We start from the raw sequence: 17439 nt of genomic DNA, 5'->3' as shown, positions 1-17439 counted from the left end.
CCCCGGCAGCAGGTCTAGCCAGATCCAGCTCCCTTGCTGCAGGTTCTACTCTCTCTCAGGGTCCTGCAGAGCCCCTATGCAGATTGGATGTTGCTCTGTTCCGCTTTGGGGAAAGGTGATCCGCATCTTCTCTCGAAGGTCTTCAAGGAATAAAGGATGAATGTTTTAAGTGCATATCTCATTCACTTACCAGATGATTTACTGGCATAAGATGGGGAAAAACAAGAAAATCTGTGAGTTAACTGGAGAAAAAAACAACTGTTCTTTCTGTGCACCCAAAATGGATCACTGAGTAACGATGTCTGAAACACTTATGCATTAGTGTCAAAGAATAATAGATTTTTAGTGTTGAAGGGCTCTTCAAATAAACTAGTCCAATTTGGGAAATATTTCGCTGTGAATTTGGCTCCCCATCCCCTGAATACTTAAGTAATAGGAATTCTAATGATTAGAAAGTTTTTCTTTGTGTCACTTCCCAATCTGCCTTCTCTCAATTGCCATCCACTTTTAGCCATTCCCTCCTAAGATTACCTAGATGCAGACATCTCAGCATTTGGTGGCTCTCCTTGAGGTAAAGTCTAATGTGTACTTTTGTACCTACCGTAGCCTGCTCATAATGACAAAATTCATTCAAATAACTGCTATTTTTAACCAGTATTAAAAGAATCAAGTTATAGCATAGGCTAAAATTCAGACACTCTTTTCAGAGGCATTTAATTCTTACTATCTGAAAAACTTCTGTTTTCCTTATTAATGAATTGGCAATGTTTTTCCCCCCATATGATAATGCTTTACTCAATGATGGCTGATGTGCTTTCAAAAGACACTCAGTGAATGTGTGATTAAAGATAAATTCAGTTCGCAGCTGTCAGGATTGGCAAATTGTAACTGCTCTTAAGTGAAGGCATTTCTTTTAGAAAAGATGATATGCAATTTTCAGAATTGGAGGTTTATGGATACCTCCTGGGGTAATGGACTCTTTTATACCTGAAGTTTATCTTCCTGAAAGACAAATAAAAGGTTTGGGTTTTGCTGTTAGTGTAAGAGCAGAATGTGTCTTCTGATCAACAAAGAGGGTATTTTACATTCCCTGGAAGCACCCACTGAAAATCCTTGCTAAGAATATTCATTGGCTTATTCTCCTGGAGATGGAGACAGATTGGGCAAGTCATCCACAGGGTTATTTGTCTTCACACTGTCTACCACTGACAGATCATTTCTACCAGAATGTGTTCCATGTAAGTGTTTTGGATGCAATTCAAGTTACCTCTGGTAATGGCGCCATTGATCATGCTGCGGATGTGGTAAAGATATCTGCCTTAGGATGAATAGCTGTATTGTATATTGTGACAATTGATTTCCCTTTTGCTGAAGACACAGGCTGGAGATATTTTAAAGCACTGTATTAATGACCAAGCAGCTTTTAACAGATGAATAATGGTGAAGGAGTGTGAATGGATAATCTTCTAGAGGACAGAGGGCCTTGCCTGTGAAATACAGCTGGAAATTCAACCTCTTCTGCAGCTTGGGGCCACTGCCTGAGACTGGACAAACTGCCATAGTGTTCAAGCAACAAGTCTTAGAGGTTGATTGAAAGAAAATTTGGAGGTGGATATTACTTTTAAGAAACTCAACTTGGGATGGAGTCCCAGGGGGCCAATGGCAGGGAGAAAGCAGTCGTGAGTGTCTGGATTCAACAGTGGGCTCTTGATTTACTTAATCCTCATATGAAGCCCACAAGGAATGAATGGAAGATTGTCCCAGTTTTGCAAGTGAAGAAACTGAAGAGGGGAAGCAAATTAGACAAGGTGATAGGGATAAAGCTAGAATGTGCCAGTCTAGCTCCAAAGCCACGGCTTTTTGTACTATTTCTTCAAGGAATTCAGTCTAACTTGACAGTTCAGAACACTGAACAAAAAAGCATCCATCAGTGCCTGTGATGTGCTCTTCCTCCCATTCTTCCTGCCTCTTGGATCAACCCATAGTCTTTGTCATTACCCAAATCAGAAGTGAAGCCTCATTCTTAAACTTTTGATCTCCCCCTACTTTGTATGGTCAACCACAAAGTGCGGTTGACTTGACCTTTGATGTATCTCCTTAGTGCACCGTGTCTCCCTGTGCTCACTGCCCGTGTCCAAACTATTGCCCTTCTCTGGATCACTGCAATAGCCTCTTTTCACACATCCTCAACCAGAATGACTTTCAAGAGGTCAAATGTATTTGCACCATTTCCATCCTATAATCCCTTCTTTGGCTTCTCATGGCCTCAGAATTAAATCTATTAATAACTTCTCTAATGAAACATCCAGGTCCTTCCTAATCTAGTCAGCATCCATTCTCACATCCCTGCCTCACACTTCCCAACTCTCTCTCCAACTCCAGGCTTAGGCAACAAATCCAGTGCATAAATATGGTTCACTCCCACCCTCTGGACACATGCTGTGCCCACAATCCACAAACTCCTTCTCTTCTTCTCCCATTTCATGACCCACTCCCACTCTGCAGCAGGCATTCTCCTTGCTCAATACTGTGTCCTTCATAAATTCAATGGAAATCATCTGTTTCCTTCACATAATCTATGGTTCTGGAAGTTTTCCTATTAGCCATTTTCTCTTCTGTGACATATAGCAAAGGATGAGTCAATATATCTGTTGAATAAATTAATGAAGGACTTTGAAATTCATCCTGGTATTTAATTGACACAAAGCATCCACTGATGTGGCTATGTTAAATATTTCCAAGTTACAGGCACCCAAAAGGATACAGAGAAATCAAGTTACTTGACCAAAGTTTTACTGTATAATACTCCGTCGTATTACAAGGCAGTCTGATCATTGGTTTTCACATCAAGGGTCTTCAGTTATTGAGAACCACTTAAATTATGTTCAAAATTATTTTACCAATAAGGTAGAGAAGTATAATGCATTATGGAAAAATTACCATCGAAAATATTGTAAGGTTTATGTGCTCAATATTGAAATAATGGGCATCATTTTTCTATAGTTTAAATTAACAAAAGGTTAGCAAGGTTATAATAAAATCAGAGGCTTTGTAAATTTACACAACCTTTTTTAAAACAACATGGTGATATGTATCAGAGTCATAAAATATCCTAAGCTGTCAGCGTAATAATCTCACTCCTGGGAGTTTCTCCTAATATAAGAATTCAAAGGCAAATAAAGGCCATATACATTGTGATGTTTACTGCAGTATTACTCACTTCTTCCCCCTCTTTCCCTCACTACTTTTTATCATAATTCAAGTAAAACAGCAAACACAAGTTATTTACAAGGTTACCTCATCTCTAGACTGTGAGATCATTAAAGGCAGGCATCATAGCTTGACTCATCTTTATACATGCAGTGAAATAAACAATAAGTGCCTCAGTGTTTTATAAGAGTAACATATATATGCTACAATATATATAAAAATGCATGCACATACACACAACACACTTCTCTCCAACAATCTGAAAAACAAAGGGTCCAACAAAGCATGGTGTCTACACAATTCCTAAACTCAGTATCAATGGCATAAGAATACAATGGGATTAGGACTGTGGCTTCTGAGAATAGTCACGAGTGAAATCAATCTCCATTAGGAAGCAAGCCAGAGAAAGTTCCCACAAGGATCTCTGCACACACATTTATACAGACTCAGTGACAGTTAAAGAGAGGTAGAGATGGGGAAGTGACTCCAGGGCTGGTCCTCAACAAGTTCAAGGGGCACAGTGTAACTGGTAATGGCCAGGCCTAGTGGACGCCAGTTTTTGATCTGAGTCCCTGGCTTTGTCTGAAATCCATTCCCAAAGGCAGTTTGTCTTGAGGAAGCATACAAATAAAGCCACCAGCACACACCTTCTGACCAGCAGTTTAGAAGTACACTTAAATCTGAAAAGTACTTCAGCCTAATAAACTGGTAGCAACACTTTGGGGCAGTCTGTCTGTAACTTTATTTATTTATCTTAAAAATATGATTCTGCCCCAGTGCTTGCAAGCAAAGGGACTATTTTAAATTGTTCTCAGATTTACAAAGAAGAGGTGCTAATTCAAAGATCTCAGGAAGAGACAAAAACAAACTAAATTCCTATATGTAAGAGATCAAATGCTATCTATTCATCCTCCTTATCTAGTTTGTCAGAAAAGAAAAGATCGGAGAACCATCTGAACTCTTTCCTGCTGATACTGAGCACTAAAGCCTGAAATAGCAACAGCAAACACATAATTAGTATTAGTTAAGGAAGTGATGAAGAACAGCGTGAAAATACTTACTACAGAGGCTGGGATACTGAGGTTCTTCTCTAATAAGAATAAATAATTCATACCCGTTGGGTTTTTTGCAGATTAACGGGATGTCATCTGAATCAATATTCCCACAAAATCAAAATGCAAGTAAAACAGAAGACATGTGTAAAATAAGTACTTTAGCACTTTGGAGTAGAGTTCTTGACTTTTGTTGGGAAATGCCAACAGGAGGAACTGAATAAAGCTTTTAAATATTTTAAAATGTATTTATGTGTTTATTTGTACAGAAACAATTCACCAGCGAGTCATTTCCTCCAGGCTTCAGTACCAAGAAAAACAGAATTGTGTGTTTCTGATAAATATTGTAGCTAATGTTTCCTATGGTTCTCTTTTTTGCTTTGGCTGCTAGCAAGCCTATAGTCTAATTTTATGCCAACCTGTACTAACTAGCTGTATATGACGATAGAGAGCGTATTTCTGTATAAAACCTTTCTGATTTAATTTGCCATTCAACAGTCATGTTTTCTCTGCCCTGATATTTTCCAATTTTAAAGTATTATTGCATGTTAATATATTTCCATAAACCCTACAATCTGTAGAATACACCAAACATAAATTAATTAAGGCATTTGAAATCCATCCGAAGTCTCAAATTTATCTCATTTCATGTTTAAAGCCTTATAAGCACTGTGTTCTCTCAGTAAATTTGACTGGCAGGAAATATCCAAGAATAATATGAACAAATGAGTGCCCGAAAGCAGTGGCTCCCACAGCAGCAGCAGAAGCACACAGCAACAGAAGACCAGCAGCAACAGAAGCACACAGTGTTTGTTAAAATGCAAATTCTCAGGCCCCAGCCCAGACCTCTGGACCAGGCACTCTAGGCATGGGTCCCCAAAGTGTGTTTCACCAAGCCTTCGAAGTGGTTCTGCTACACACAAGACTTTGGGAATCACAGGTCCTAAAAAGCATGTGAGTGTTGCGTCACGGGCTCTGCAGTTTTAACAGTATGTAGTGCCTGCAGGAGAGCAGGAGGCAGGCACTGGCTTTCATTCTCCCTGCATTTTCAGTGTTCAGCCCCATCTTCTGGGAAGCTGAATCCATAAAAAGGAAGAGCCTAGAATGACATGGAGAAGAGCACTGCTTGAAGGAGAAAGAGGGTATCTCCATGGCAAGAAAATAGTAACAGGAGAGAGGGAAGTGTGGGGAGTTGGACTTCCACATTACGCATAAGGAACCAAGAGTACAAAAAGTCTATAACCAGCTATAGACTTGTGTTTCTTTGCCTATTTTTCTTTACAACTTCTTACCTCTTACATGTATTAAATAAGAAGGAGGCTATTAGCTTGAGGCAGCCTCCTTACTTTGACTTTCTACCTAACAAATCAAAACATAATTTAGGAGTATATTTTTATAACAATTGCTGGGCTTCAGCCAATCACAAGCAGCTGAGCTTCAAGCAACTACAGGCAGCCAACTGATCAGACTATGCCCAAATAAGGGAAATGCCTCATCACACCACACCCAAATATGGCAGACGTCAGGCTGCAGCAAACCAGGTGACTTCTCCACTTTGCTTCTGTGTTCAGCCTATAGAAGCTCACTGCTCACACTGCTGGGTGGAACTTTCTGAACCTCTTCTGCTTCTGAATGTTGCCTGACTCATGAATCCTTTGCTTAAATAAACTCAAGTTTAATTTGTCTAGAGTTTCTGTTTTAACACTGGCAAATAATATATACTTATAAGGGTCTCAGCTTCAGTAGGCTTAAGAAGGACGATTTCATAAAGCTATTAAAGACATCAGACCAGAATTAGAAAAGTCAGTCTCTGAGGAAAGATAAAGGATGTGTATCAAGATTAGCCTTGGGAGTGAGTCAAAGGAAATTACAAAAATTTCACTTTGCCTATCTTTGTTAAGAGGGTCAATAATTTTAGGTTTATTCAGGAATATTTCACATACCAGAAAACTCACCCAGTGTAAGTGTATAATTTAATGATATTTAGTAAATTTAATTGTGTATCCACCTGACAACTCAATTAATAAACATACCATCACCTCAATAAATTCCCTCATGATGATTTGCAACTAATTCCCACTCTGATTATAGCTCTCGGCTACCACTGATCAATATTCTTCCTATGTAAATTTACCTTCACAAAATATTTCAAAGAAATAGAAGCATAAAATATGTAATCTTTTGCAACAGCTTCTGTATTTGAGGTTCATCCGTGTTGTATGTATCAGTAGTTCATTCCTTTTTACTGATAAATAGTATTCAGTACATGAATATACTACATTTGTTTATCCATTCACTGGTTAACGAACATTTGCATTATTTCCACTCTTTGGCCATTAATAATAATTCTAGGAATAATAATAATCTGCTAGGAACATTTGCATACATATTTTTGTGTGGAAATATGTTCTCAATTTGCTGGGATATAATCCTAGGAAGGAATAACTGGGACGTATGGTAAGTTTTCTTTAACTTTTTAAGCAACTGCCAAACTGTTTTCCAAAGTAAGTGTACCAGTTGACATTTCTGCCAACAATATTTTTCCATTTTCTCCACATCTTTGCCAACATCTGGTACTTTCTGTCCTTTTTATTACAAACATTCTAATGGGGTATAGTAGTATTGCATTAGACTGCTCTCATGCTGCTAAATAACCTAAGACTGGATTATTTGTAAAGGAAAGAGGTTTAATTGACTCACAGTTCTGCGTGACTGGGGAGGCCTCAGGAAACTTACAATCATGGCGAAGGGGAAACAAACAAGTCTTACTTCACATGACGGCAGCAAGGAAAAGTGCAGAGTGAAGCAGGGAGAAAGCCCCTTATAAAACCACCAGATCAAAAGAACAGCATTAACCCCCATGATTCAATCACCTCCACTATTTCCCTCCCACAACATGTGGGGATTACAGGAAATACAATTCAAGATGAGATCTGGGTGAGGACACAGCCAGGCTGAGGTTGAGCATCATCTTAATTGGTTGTCATTTGTTTGTCTCTTTTGCTGAATTGTCTGTTCAATCTTTTGCCTGTTGTTAAATAGCTTGTCTTCTTTTCAAGTTGTGTGAGTTGTTTATACATCCTTGATACAAGTCTTTTATCAGATACATGACTTACAAATGTTTTCTCAAAGTTTGTGGCTTATATTTTCATTTTATTTGTTGTGTGTTTTGAGATGCAAAAGTTTTTCATTTTGATGACATTCAATTTATTAGTTTTTTCTTTTGTGGATTATGATTTTGACATTAATTTTAAGAAATATTCACACAACCTATAGTCATAAAGATGTTCTCCTATTTTTTTAATCTAAAAGTTACATAGTTTAAACTCTCACATTTAGGTCTATGGTTCATTTTGAGTTAATGTGTATATAGTATAAAATAAGGGTCTAAGTTTTATTTTGCATGTGAATAAATAATTGTCCCTGCACCATTTGTTGAAAAGATTATTCTTTCCCCATTGAGATATCTTACAACATTGGTTGAAAATAAATATGTGAATATTTGCATACTGGATTTCTTTTGGGACTGTCAATTCTTTTCCATCATCTATCTTTGCACCAATACTATGGTATCTTGATTATTGTGATTTTCTAAAAAGTTACAAAGTGAGATAGTAAAAGTTTTCCAACTTTGTTCTTTTAAAATTTTCTTTTGGCTATCCTTTACATTCTACATGAATTTTAGGATCAGACTGTCAATTTCTACAAAATAAAAGTATGCTGGGGTTTGTGTGGAAATTGTACTGAATTTATATTTTAATTTGGGAAGAACTATCATCTTGACAACATTGAGTCTTCTACTCATGAAATGTCTCTCCATTTATGTATATGTCCTTTGATTTCTTTCAGCAATCTTTTGCAGCTTTTAGTGTGCAAATCTTGGATTGTGACATGTGTTTCTAAGTATCTATTCTTTTTGAAGCTATTCTAAATGAAATTATTTTCTTAGTTTCATTTGTATTACCCATTGTATACTACAAAAATGTGTATTTTGTATATATATCTGGTATTAATCTTTATTAGCCCCCATAGTTGTGTGTGTGTGCATGTGCATGTGTGTATGCATGTATATGTGTGTGTGTGCACGTGTATGTGTAATTCTCGGTATTTTCACATACAGGAGCATAACTTCTTCTAATAAAGGCAGTTTTACTTCTTAATTTCCTTTTCCTTCCTCTTTTTTCTCCTGCCTTCTCTTTCTCTCTGTATATAGGACCTCCACTACATTGATGGATGAAAGTGGTCAACATGGATATCCTTACCTTCTCCTAGATATTAGGAGTATTGAGAAAGTATTCATAACAGTTGTTAGCTGTGAGTTATTCATAGTTGCTCTTTATCAGATTGAGAAAGTTCCCATTTATGCCTAGTTTGTTGAGAGCTTCAATCATGAATTAGTGTTGGATTTTTCAGATACCTTCTCTGCATCTATTGAGATCATATGAGGTTTTTGTTATCATTTACATTATTAATGTATTATGTTAATTGATTTTTCAGACAGTAAACCAAACCTTGCACAACTGAAATCAACTGCATTTGGTTAAAGTATATAATTCTTTATATGGTGTTGGATTCAGATTGCTGATATTAACTCATTTTGTTAAGGAGATTTCCATTTATGTTCATGAAATAAATTTGTCTCTAGCTTTCTCTTTTGTGTGGTGTTTTTGTCTATGTTCAGTGTTGTGGTAACAACAAATGCAGAAACTAAACAGGAAAGTGTTTCCTTTGCTTCTATTTCCTGGTTGAGTTTGTAAAAGATTGGTATTATTACTTTCTTTGAATGTTTGAAAGAATTCACCAGTAAAGGTATGTAGGCTTGGGCTTTTATTTGTAGGAAGCTTTTAATTATTAATTTGTATTTTATTTGTTTTAGGGCAATTCAGAAATGAACTGAGTCAGTTTTGGTAATTTGCATTTTCCTAGGAATCTGTCCATTTCTTTCAACTATTCTAATTTGTTGGCAAAGAGTCGTTCTTAGTATTGCCTTGTAATCATTTTCATTTTTGTAGGGTTAGTAGTGATGCCCCTCTTTCATTTCTGACTTGTGTCTTCTCTAATTTTTTCTTGGTTAGCTTAGTGAGAGTTTTGTCAATTTTATCAATGCTGTTAAGAACCAGCTTTCAAAAACGAACCTGGTTTTATTTACTTTTTTCCTAAGCTTTACTATTTTCTGTTTAATTGATTTATGCTTATATTTTTGAGTTCCTTCTGCATGCTTTTAGTAAAATTTGCTGATCAGTTATTAGTTCCTTAAGGTAGACGGTTATATTGCTGATTTGAGACGTTTCTTCTTTTCTGAGATAGGTCTTCATATCTATATATTTCCCTCTAAATACTGCTTTAGCATCATCCAATAATTTATAGTGCATTCTGTTTTCATTATTAAATCAGTTCAAAGTATTTTCTAAAATCTCTGAAATTTCTTCATTGGCCTTTGGGTTATTTAAAATGTGCTGTCTAATTTCCAAATAATCTCCAATTTCCCAGATTTCCTTCTGTTGTTGATTCTAATTTAATCCTTTCAAATTCTGTTGTGTTCAAAAAAGAAACTTTATATGATTAAGTCCTTTAAATGTATTGAGACTTGATTTATGTCTTAGCATATGGTCAACTGTAGAGTGTCCACCTGCACTTGGCAAAAATGAGTATTCTTCAGTAGATGGGTGGTATATTGTACATATATGTCAGATCAAGTTCACTATATAGTGTCATTCAAGTCTTCTACATTATTGTTCATTTTCTGTCTAGATTTTCTATGAATTATTGAATGGTTTATCAGAATTTGCAACTACAATTACTTAAGTTTTTATTTCTCCTTTGAATTCTATCAATTTTTACTTCATGTATTTTGGGGCTCTGTTATTAAGTACATATATGTATATAATTTTACTTGTCTTCTATCAGTTTCCTGACAGTTGTTCCTCTGTTTCTCCTTGACTGCCTTTTAAAATTAGATATACAATTCTTTCGTGTGTCATGTTTAATGCCTTTATTGATTTTCTTAGTGATTGTTCTAGGAACAACAAAATGCATCTTAAGTGAACACAATCTATGTCAGGTTAACACTAATTTAATTCCAGCAGAACAGGAAATTCTTTTTTTCTATTTTTTATTTTTCCTCTCACATATGCAACAAGAACAGGACCTGTCATGGAAACGCAATGTTACAGAAATAACGAAGGCAGCCCATTACTTAAAACTCAGTAAGAAAACTCATCTTGCTGATCAGAGGGATTAGGAAAAAGGTATTGATGTACAAAGAAAGTTGGGAATCTCTCCTTATACTTTTCTCTCTTTTGTATCTTTCTGCTTTATTTGGATATGTTGGAATTATTTAAATAGATATTAGTTAATTATACATACTGCAAATACTTTCTCAAAACATGTGAGCTATATTGTGCTTGTTTAATAGTGCTGTTTAGTGAACAAAGATTCTGAATTTTAAAAAGTTCAATTTGTAAATTATTTCCTTATGTTTAGTGCTTTTAGTGTTCTTTTAACCTTTGCATACTCAGTGACAAAGCTGTTCTACGTTTTCCTCTAAAACGCATTATTGTTTTAGCCTTCATATTTAAATCTGCAATCTGTTTGGAAATGATTTTTTGTCGAATGTGAGGTAGCAATCATGATCTCTTTTATCTCCATACTGCTATTCAGTTGGTCTAGCACCATTCATTGGAAAGATTACTCCTTTCCCACTGTTCTGTGACGTCGGCTTAGTCACACAGCTGGTGGTCTTACATGCACAGGCCTTTTCTGACTCTGTTTTGTTCCATGTGTCAGTCTTTCTTTGGGACCAAACCACAACTGGCTAATTACTATCTCTTTGAGTAAGTCTTAATACTTGTACATTTTTCAGCTTTGTTGCTCCTCTTGGATATCTCTCAGGCCAGCCTTTGGCTTTTGTATACCATTTGGATTTTAGAATCAGTTTGATAATTGCTAAAGAAAACCATCGGATTTTTGGCTAGAATTTTGTACTGAATCAATAGATTACTTTGAAGCAGACTCACATCTTTATATTATTGATTCAATCATGAACATGATGTATCGCTCCTTTTACTTAGGTATCCTTTAATTTCTCTCAGTAAAGATTCATGTTTTTTAAGTACGGAGACTTTTCACAATGTTGTTAGATTTACTCCCAAGTCTTTGATTTGTATGACATTATTTGAAACTCTAGTTTTTAATTCGCTTCTATTTGTTTCTGGTATATAGAAATACAGCTGATTTTCAAACACTGATCTTGCTAAACATCCTTGTTAAAATCAACTCTTCATTTTGATATTTGTAAATTCCTTTATTTTTTATGGGCACAATCATGTAATCTGTAAATAATCACAGAGCGTTTCCATAAAATTTGTATTATTTCTTTGGTAAAAACGTTGGAAGGATTCAATGGTGAGACCATATAGGAGCAGGCTTTTTTTTGTGAGAGGATCTTGATATGACCACACACACACACACACACACACACACACACACACACACACCCCATACCGTTTTGTCTAACTCACTGCATGAAATTTACTACCATCTTATCCCACTCTATGAAATACACAGGAAAACAAACAAAACTTTGCCGAATTCTCAGTCAGTGCTTCTTACATATTTTCCCATGAAATTATATTTAATAATTTGACGTCTCAGTGTTTATCTTTAAAGTGTCATAAAAGTTTTTCACTTTCCTCCAAAAAAATAGACATTTACTTTTCGTGTGAAAATAAAGCTGCAAATAATAATCATCAGGTGGCAGTAATACTTCAGGGAGATATACAACCTTTATATCCAGTGGCTTTGTGCTTTTGGCATAAGTCATATCCTCCCCTGGATACCATATTCCACCTTTGAGAAACACAGCTAATTCTGACAAAGTCCTCATATTTCAATACCAATGTCTTACTTTTATCATTTTTCTTCTTTGGATCCATAAAGTAAGACGACATGTATACCTGCAGAATGGAGGTCTTCTGATCGCTAATGGGAGCCTAGTGCCTACTTGATGCAGACAAGCATGTTTAAAACTAAGGGGTTTGATCGGAATCGGTGCTGTGCACCTATCACCAGAGAAAAGTTGAATTCTTGAAAGTCAAATAATACTCACTGTTTGTATCATTGTGGGGGTGGGGGGAATTTAAAAACAAATAATGCCATGCAACATCCATTTTATCAAAAGAAAAACACTGGGAGATTGATCTGCACAAGTCAACAAAGTGAATATATTAAAGTACATGTGATTTGTGATCATTTATTTATATTCAAGACATTCTTGGTTTCCATCTTCTGCTCCTTTGATGCAAGTGACTTTGGCAGCTGGCAACTGAACTGTAATTTTCCTTCTGTCGGAGAAAGAGCTATTTAATGCTACAGGTCAAGACACGCCAGAGTGAGGAGTAAAGGCCAGTCTATGGAGATCAAGAGTTAAAACCTTCATATTTCATCCAAGATAAGTCTATTCAAGCTTTTAATTTCATATAAAGCATTCATTTCTGATGTCGCCAAATCTGTGATGCATCAAACATATAATCTTTTTACAAGAACATTGTTTATGTGGGGAGGCAGGGTTAGACTACGGTAAATTATTCATTAATCTCAGTCAATTATTATAGAGCATTTGTTTTTCATAGAAGCTGTTTTCATTTTTCAAGTAGCTCTCTTTTACTAAGAATTTCAAACCCCGTTTTCCCTGTCAAGGTCAGAATACCCTATAACTAGAGACAGCTGAAAGCCAAGCTCTATCTGGTGAATAAAAGAAATGTAATTGTATGTGCGTGATTAGACACATTTAAATTTATTTCCAGTCAAACTCCCCAAAATAAGTTGTTGATGTTTTGATATAACTGGATCAAGCCTTATAATAGAAGTCTTTCTGTAATATAAATCTAGCTTTAAAAAACATATTCATCTCCCTTCTAAAAATCTCTAGTGGGCCACCACAAAATCTTGCCTTATTCCATCCCATACTGCCTCTCAAAATATAGAGGGAAAGGGTCAACATTTAGAAGTTTACTGTCAGGACAACAACTATCTCACAAAACCATCAGTGCAATATTAAAACAAACTGTGAATCTCTGAGTATATAATATTTATAAAGTGTTTACTTTTTGTACATTTTTTTACTCAAACATATAATTATATCTTACATGAAAAAACTGAACACAGAAATAAATTACATCTCTGTAAATTTAACATATCTGCACACTTTTAAGTATTCATTCAAATAACTGTCCAATGTAGTTCTCTGACTATATGCTCTAAGAAGGATAAATCCTAAGGGCAAAAGAAAAACTCTAAAAAATCTTGAACGCTATTCAGTAGGTTTCACGTTGGTGGTAGTCTCAATAGAATTTGTGCTGTGTGTCTTATGGGAAAGAACAAATAAGTAAATATATCGATGGGGTTGGGTTATGTATACACAGAGATGGGGCAAGAGAGGACCAAAGATAGAGGGCAAAAAAAGAGACAAAGCAAATATGGCAATGTGTTAGGAATAGGTGTAGCTAAAGGTATACAATTCTTCACTGGACAGTTATTTCAACTTTTCTGTAGGTTTGAAATTTCTCTAAAAGCGGGAAAAAACAATCCAGGGGTTGAAATCCTGTCTTCTCACCTATTGGTAACACCCAAGGTAGGATTCCCTGGCTATCTAATGCCAAGACTTAGTCTATAATCAAAATTTACAGGGAAAACATGGACTATCTTGGATAGTTAAGGTGCCAAATATTTGAGCAACACATATTTAAGCCACTCACTAAACCCCCTGATGCAGTGAGAGTTGTTGTCCAGTACCCCTGAGATGCAGGGCACATGGCCTGAGCGCCAGCCCTCAGATCTCCCAGCAGACCAGAGGTGCTCACTCGGGCTCCTCAGTACATGTGCTGAAAGCCACACCCCGAGACTCTGCCAGACTCTCCACCTGCCTCTCCTTCCTCAATCCGAGTCTTCTTCCCCTTTTATTAGTGTTAATTAGTGGAAATTAACACTAGCAGAGTAAACTGTATTGATTTCCCTCCATCTCACAGCTGGTGTCTCAACATCATTAAAACACACACACACACACACACACACACACACTCCATGCTCAAAGGCCCACTCGTTCCAAATGGAATCCTACCTCAGGATTTCTTCATAATTAACATGCACAAGAGACCAGCCAACCCCATATAAAGTACACTCTCTGACATCTTTGTTTTAACACTGTCCACTTGCCTTTGGAGGACTGGATGTACTATGCTACAATGATTATGACATTCCTAACACAGTCATCTTGTTCTTTCAGGGCTATCCTTCAACAGCAACATCATTCCCTCTTCCAATTATTTACCTCAAGAGTTTTACAATGTGTTGTAGTAAAATTTGGATATGTACAGGTACGTGGTCGAAGGTACCCATGGAACCTCATGGCCCACACAATTTTGACTGTGATGACACGGACTCTGGGAGTTGCCTGAGCACCATGACCACCCCTGTGTCACCATCCTCTGACACACGCCTGCCACTTACCAAACCTACGCCACACAGCTATCAAGCCTTGGTCCAGCAACCCACTTGAACGGTCAACAGTGTCACAAGTTAGCCCTGAATGCTCTCAACCAGGGGTCCCCACAGCATGCCCGGGCGACATCCAGAAAGTCCAGTCGCTCCTGTCAGTAAGGCCACTCAGATTCTTGTAGACTCCGGCTGTGTTCCCTCCGTCCGCTGTTTCCCAAGCTCTGCTCAGCCTCTTGTCAAACTGCCCTCCAGCCATAATTCTCAGGCCCAGCTATCCTCGGAATGCACTCTCATCAAAAACCATCTTAAAGTGTAATGCCCTCAGTATTTCGGGTACAGAGTAATCATCGTTTGTCAGGATGAGGAAACACTCTCCCTTGACAAATTAGGATCAAGGACATCCTGCCACTTCATTTTCATAAAGCAGGCAAGGCTTCTGATCTACCAGGGGTTCTCACTGGGAATAAGAAGGGACTCTCTTCCTGCCTAATTTGCTTATGAAAAATATTCAATTATGTTCCAAATTTAATTCACTTAGTAATGAAAAGTAAATGAGCCCAACCAGTGTGTTTAATTTGTCTTGGAAAGATAGAAATAGCTTTGCAAGAACAAACGAAGTTAAATTAAAATAAGTGACTCTCCTCAAAGGTGGAAATTGAATTTCTCCCCAAAGAACTTCTTAACATCCATAAAACATGGTGCCGATGCCAGTAAGAGAAGGCCTTGCTACAGAACCACTGTGGCCGAAAGATTACACACGTGTGTATGCATGTGTATAGATACATAGGTTGAAACTCATATCCATACGTGTGTCCCGTCTACCATGAAGCAGCACATGGGTTGTATGTCAGGGTGGGAGGTGCACCCCATCACCAATGGGCATCTCACATACCGTTTTTGCAGATGGGACAGCACTGATCAGGCTCGTACACAGGGTCCACACACTCCGTCTGGGGACACGCTGACACCGTGCACAGCACCTCACCGTTGGCTTCACAGCGACACCTCTCACATGGAGACACCTGAAACACAAGTCCACAATCAGCATCATGCCTGCTGTCATGTTTATCCTACAGGGTCATATATAGATATATTTTTTGAAATGGAGTCTCGCTCTGTTGCCCAGGCTGGAGTGCAGTGGCACAATCTCAGCTCACTGCAACCTCTGTCTCCCGAGTTCAAGCAATTCTCCTGCCTCAGCCTCCTGAGTAGCTTGGATTATGGGCACCTGCCCACCATGACTGACTAACATATGTATTTTTTATAGAGATGGGGTTTCACCATGTTGGCTAGGCTAGTCTCGAACTCCTGACCTCAAGTGATCTGCCCGCCTCGACCTCCCAAAGTGCTGTGATTACAGGAGTGAGTCAGCATGCCTGGCCCTATAGGGTCATACCTTTCTTCCCCTAAACTTTCTGCAAAGACACCTAAGTGTTTTAGGAATGTTAAAAAAAAATGATCCAGTCCAGTGGTTTTCAGAGTGTGGACACGGGCGTGCTGGGTGTTTAGTGAGTTGTGTTAGGTGAAAATGCACAGGACGGGCCACAGGGCTATGACGTTCCATCTCCTGTCCAGCCAGAGCCACTGTTTAATTCATGGTCTGCATATTGGGTTTCTCAATAAACTTTTTTTTTTTTTTTGAAGAAACGTTTTCATCTCTTAAAAAATTAAACAAATAAAAACTTGCTGCTGAGTTGTTGCTCATCCCCTCACCACGTAGGTGAGTCCCTTGTCTAGAACCCTGTCAAGTCACCACCCAGCCTCATATGGAACACTCCCAGTGTTTCCAGTTACGAAGACACTGGAATAGGAAAGGGGAAAGGAATGAGGGAGGAGAAACAGAGTGGCATCCAAGCAGGGCCGCGGGCCAGGGACTCTATGAATATTCCCTCACAGAACTTTTACAGCAGTGCTAAAATACACCTACTCAAATTACTGACCCTTTGTACTAACAAGAAACTGAGACTCAGAGGCGTTAGACAACATGCCATGGGCAGGTCTGTCCTGTGAGCACAAGATCCTCTTCCACTGAGGGCTGCTGACTGCGAGTCCATGGTGATTCCAATCTCCTCCATGTCATTCCGCCCACTATCCAGCATCATGATGCTCTGTTAGAAACCAAGCTTCCATTTGCCTCTCTGTACTTTCCAGCCCTGAGCTCAAACTCGGCCTTCTTGAGCCATCCAAATCAAGCATACCAGCCATTCCCAGGAAAGCTGTACGTGGCTAATGGAACCCTCCACAGTCACCCACACAGGGCATGGTGATTTATCTCCTGGTTACCACCAATGGAGTGATTTTTGATCTCGGTTAACCCAGGACAAAGTGGGAACACCATATGCAGACCCAGCCATCAGAAGCAAAACAGGAAAGTGGGGATACCCACTAGAAAGACTATGGAAATAGGGGACATGAAAATGGGTCGTATCAAGCTAAGTTCCTGCTTTCCCAGGGGCAGGGAGACCCCAGTTGAGTTGTGTGCCCCACGTCCATGGTACAAACACCACTTCTAAGGTAAAGAACATGAGCAACTCTCACAGATGCTTCCTTTGTCTATACAACGCAAACACTAAAAACTGAAATCTCCACTGAGTGGACTGGCTATTACGAGAAGCAAAAGCTCAATTTGAGTTTGACCATGTCTCTTTCTGATGCACTAGACCACAGTCAACCTGCCTGGGAG

The 17439-nt window shown here is 38.0% G+C and overlaps 1 protein-coding gene across 4 annotated transcripts in view; it reads right to left on the bottom strand.

Moving 5' to 3' along the window:
- Positions 1-17439, bottom strand: part of VWC2 (von Willebrand factor C domain containing 2) — a 228946-nt gene that overhangs the window by 179347 nt on the left and 32160 nt on the right. For all 4 annotated transcript variants that reach the window (XR_001884783.1, XR_001884782.1, XR_001884781.1 and 1 more), the window contains exon 4: positions 15649-15778. Coding sequence is in view for 1 of the 4 variants with exons in the window: in XM_017868570.1 (XP_017724059.1) it covers positions 15649-15778 (130 nt within the window). In the remaining 3 variants the exon portion in view is untranslated. The remainder of the gene's footprint in view (positions 1-15648; positions 15779-17439) is intronic.

The sequence above is a fragment of the Rhinopithecus bieti genome, unplaced genomic scaffold (genome assembly GCF_001698545.2).
Source record: "Rhinopithecus bieti isolate Rb0 unplaced genomic scaffold, ASM169854v2 scaffold_3527, whole genome shotgun sequence".
NCBI classification, from domain to species: Eukaryota; Metazoa; Chordata; class Mammalia; order Primates; family Cercopithecidae; genus Rhinopithecus; species Rhinopithecus bieti.
This window is presented reverse-complemented; position numbering and strand designations above follow the sequence as displayed.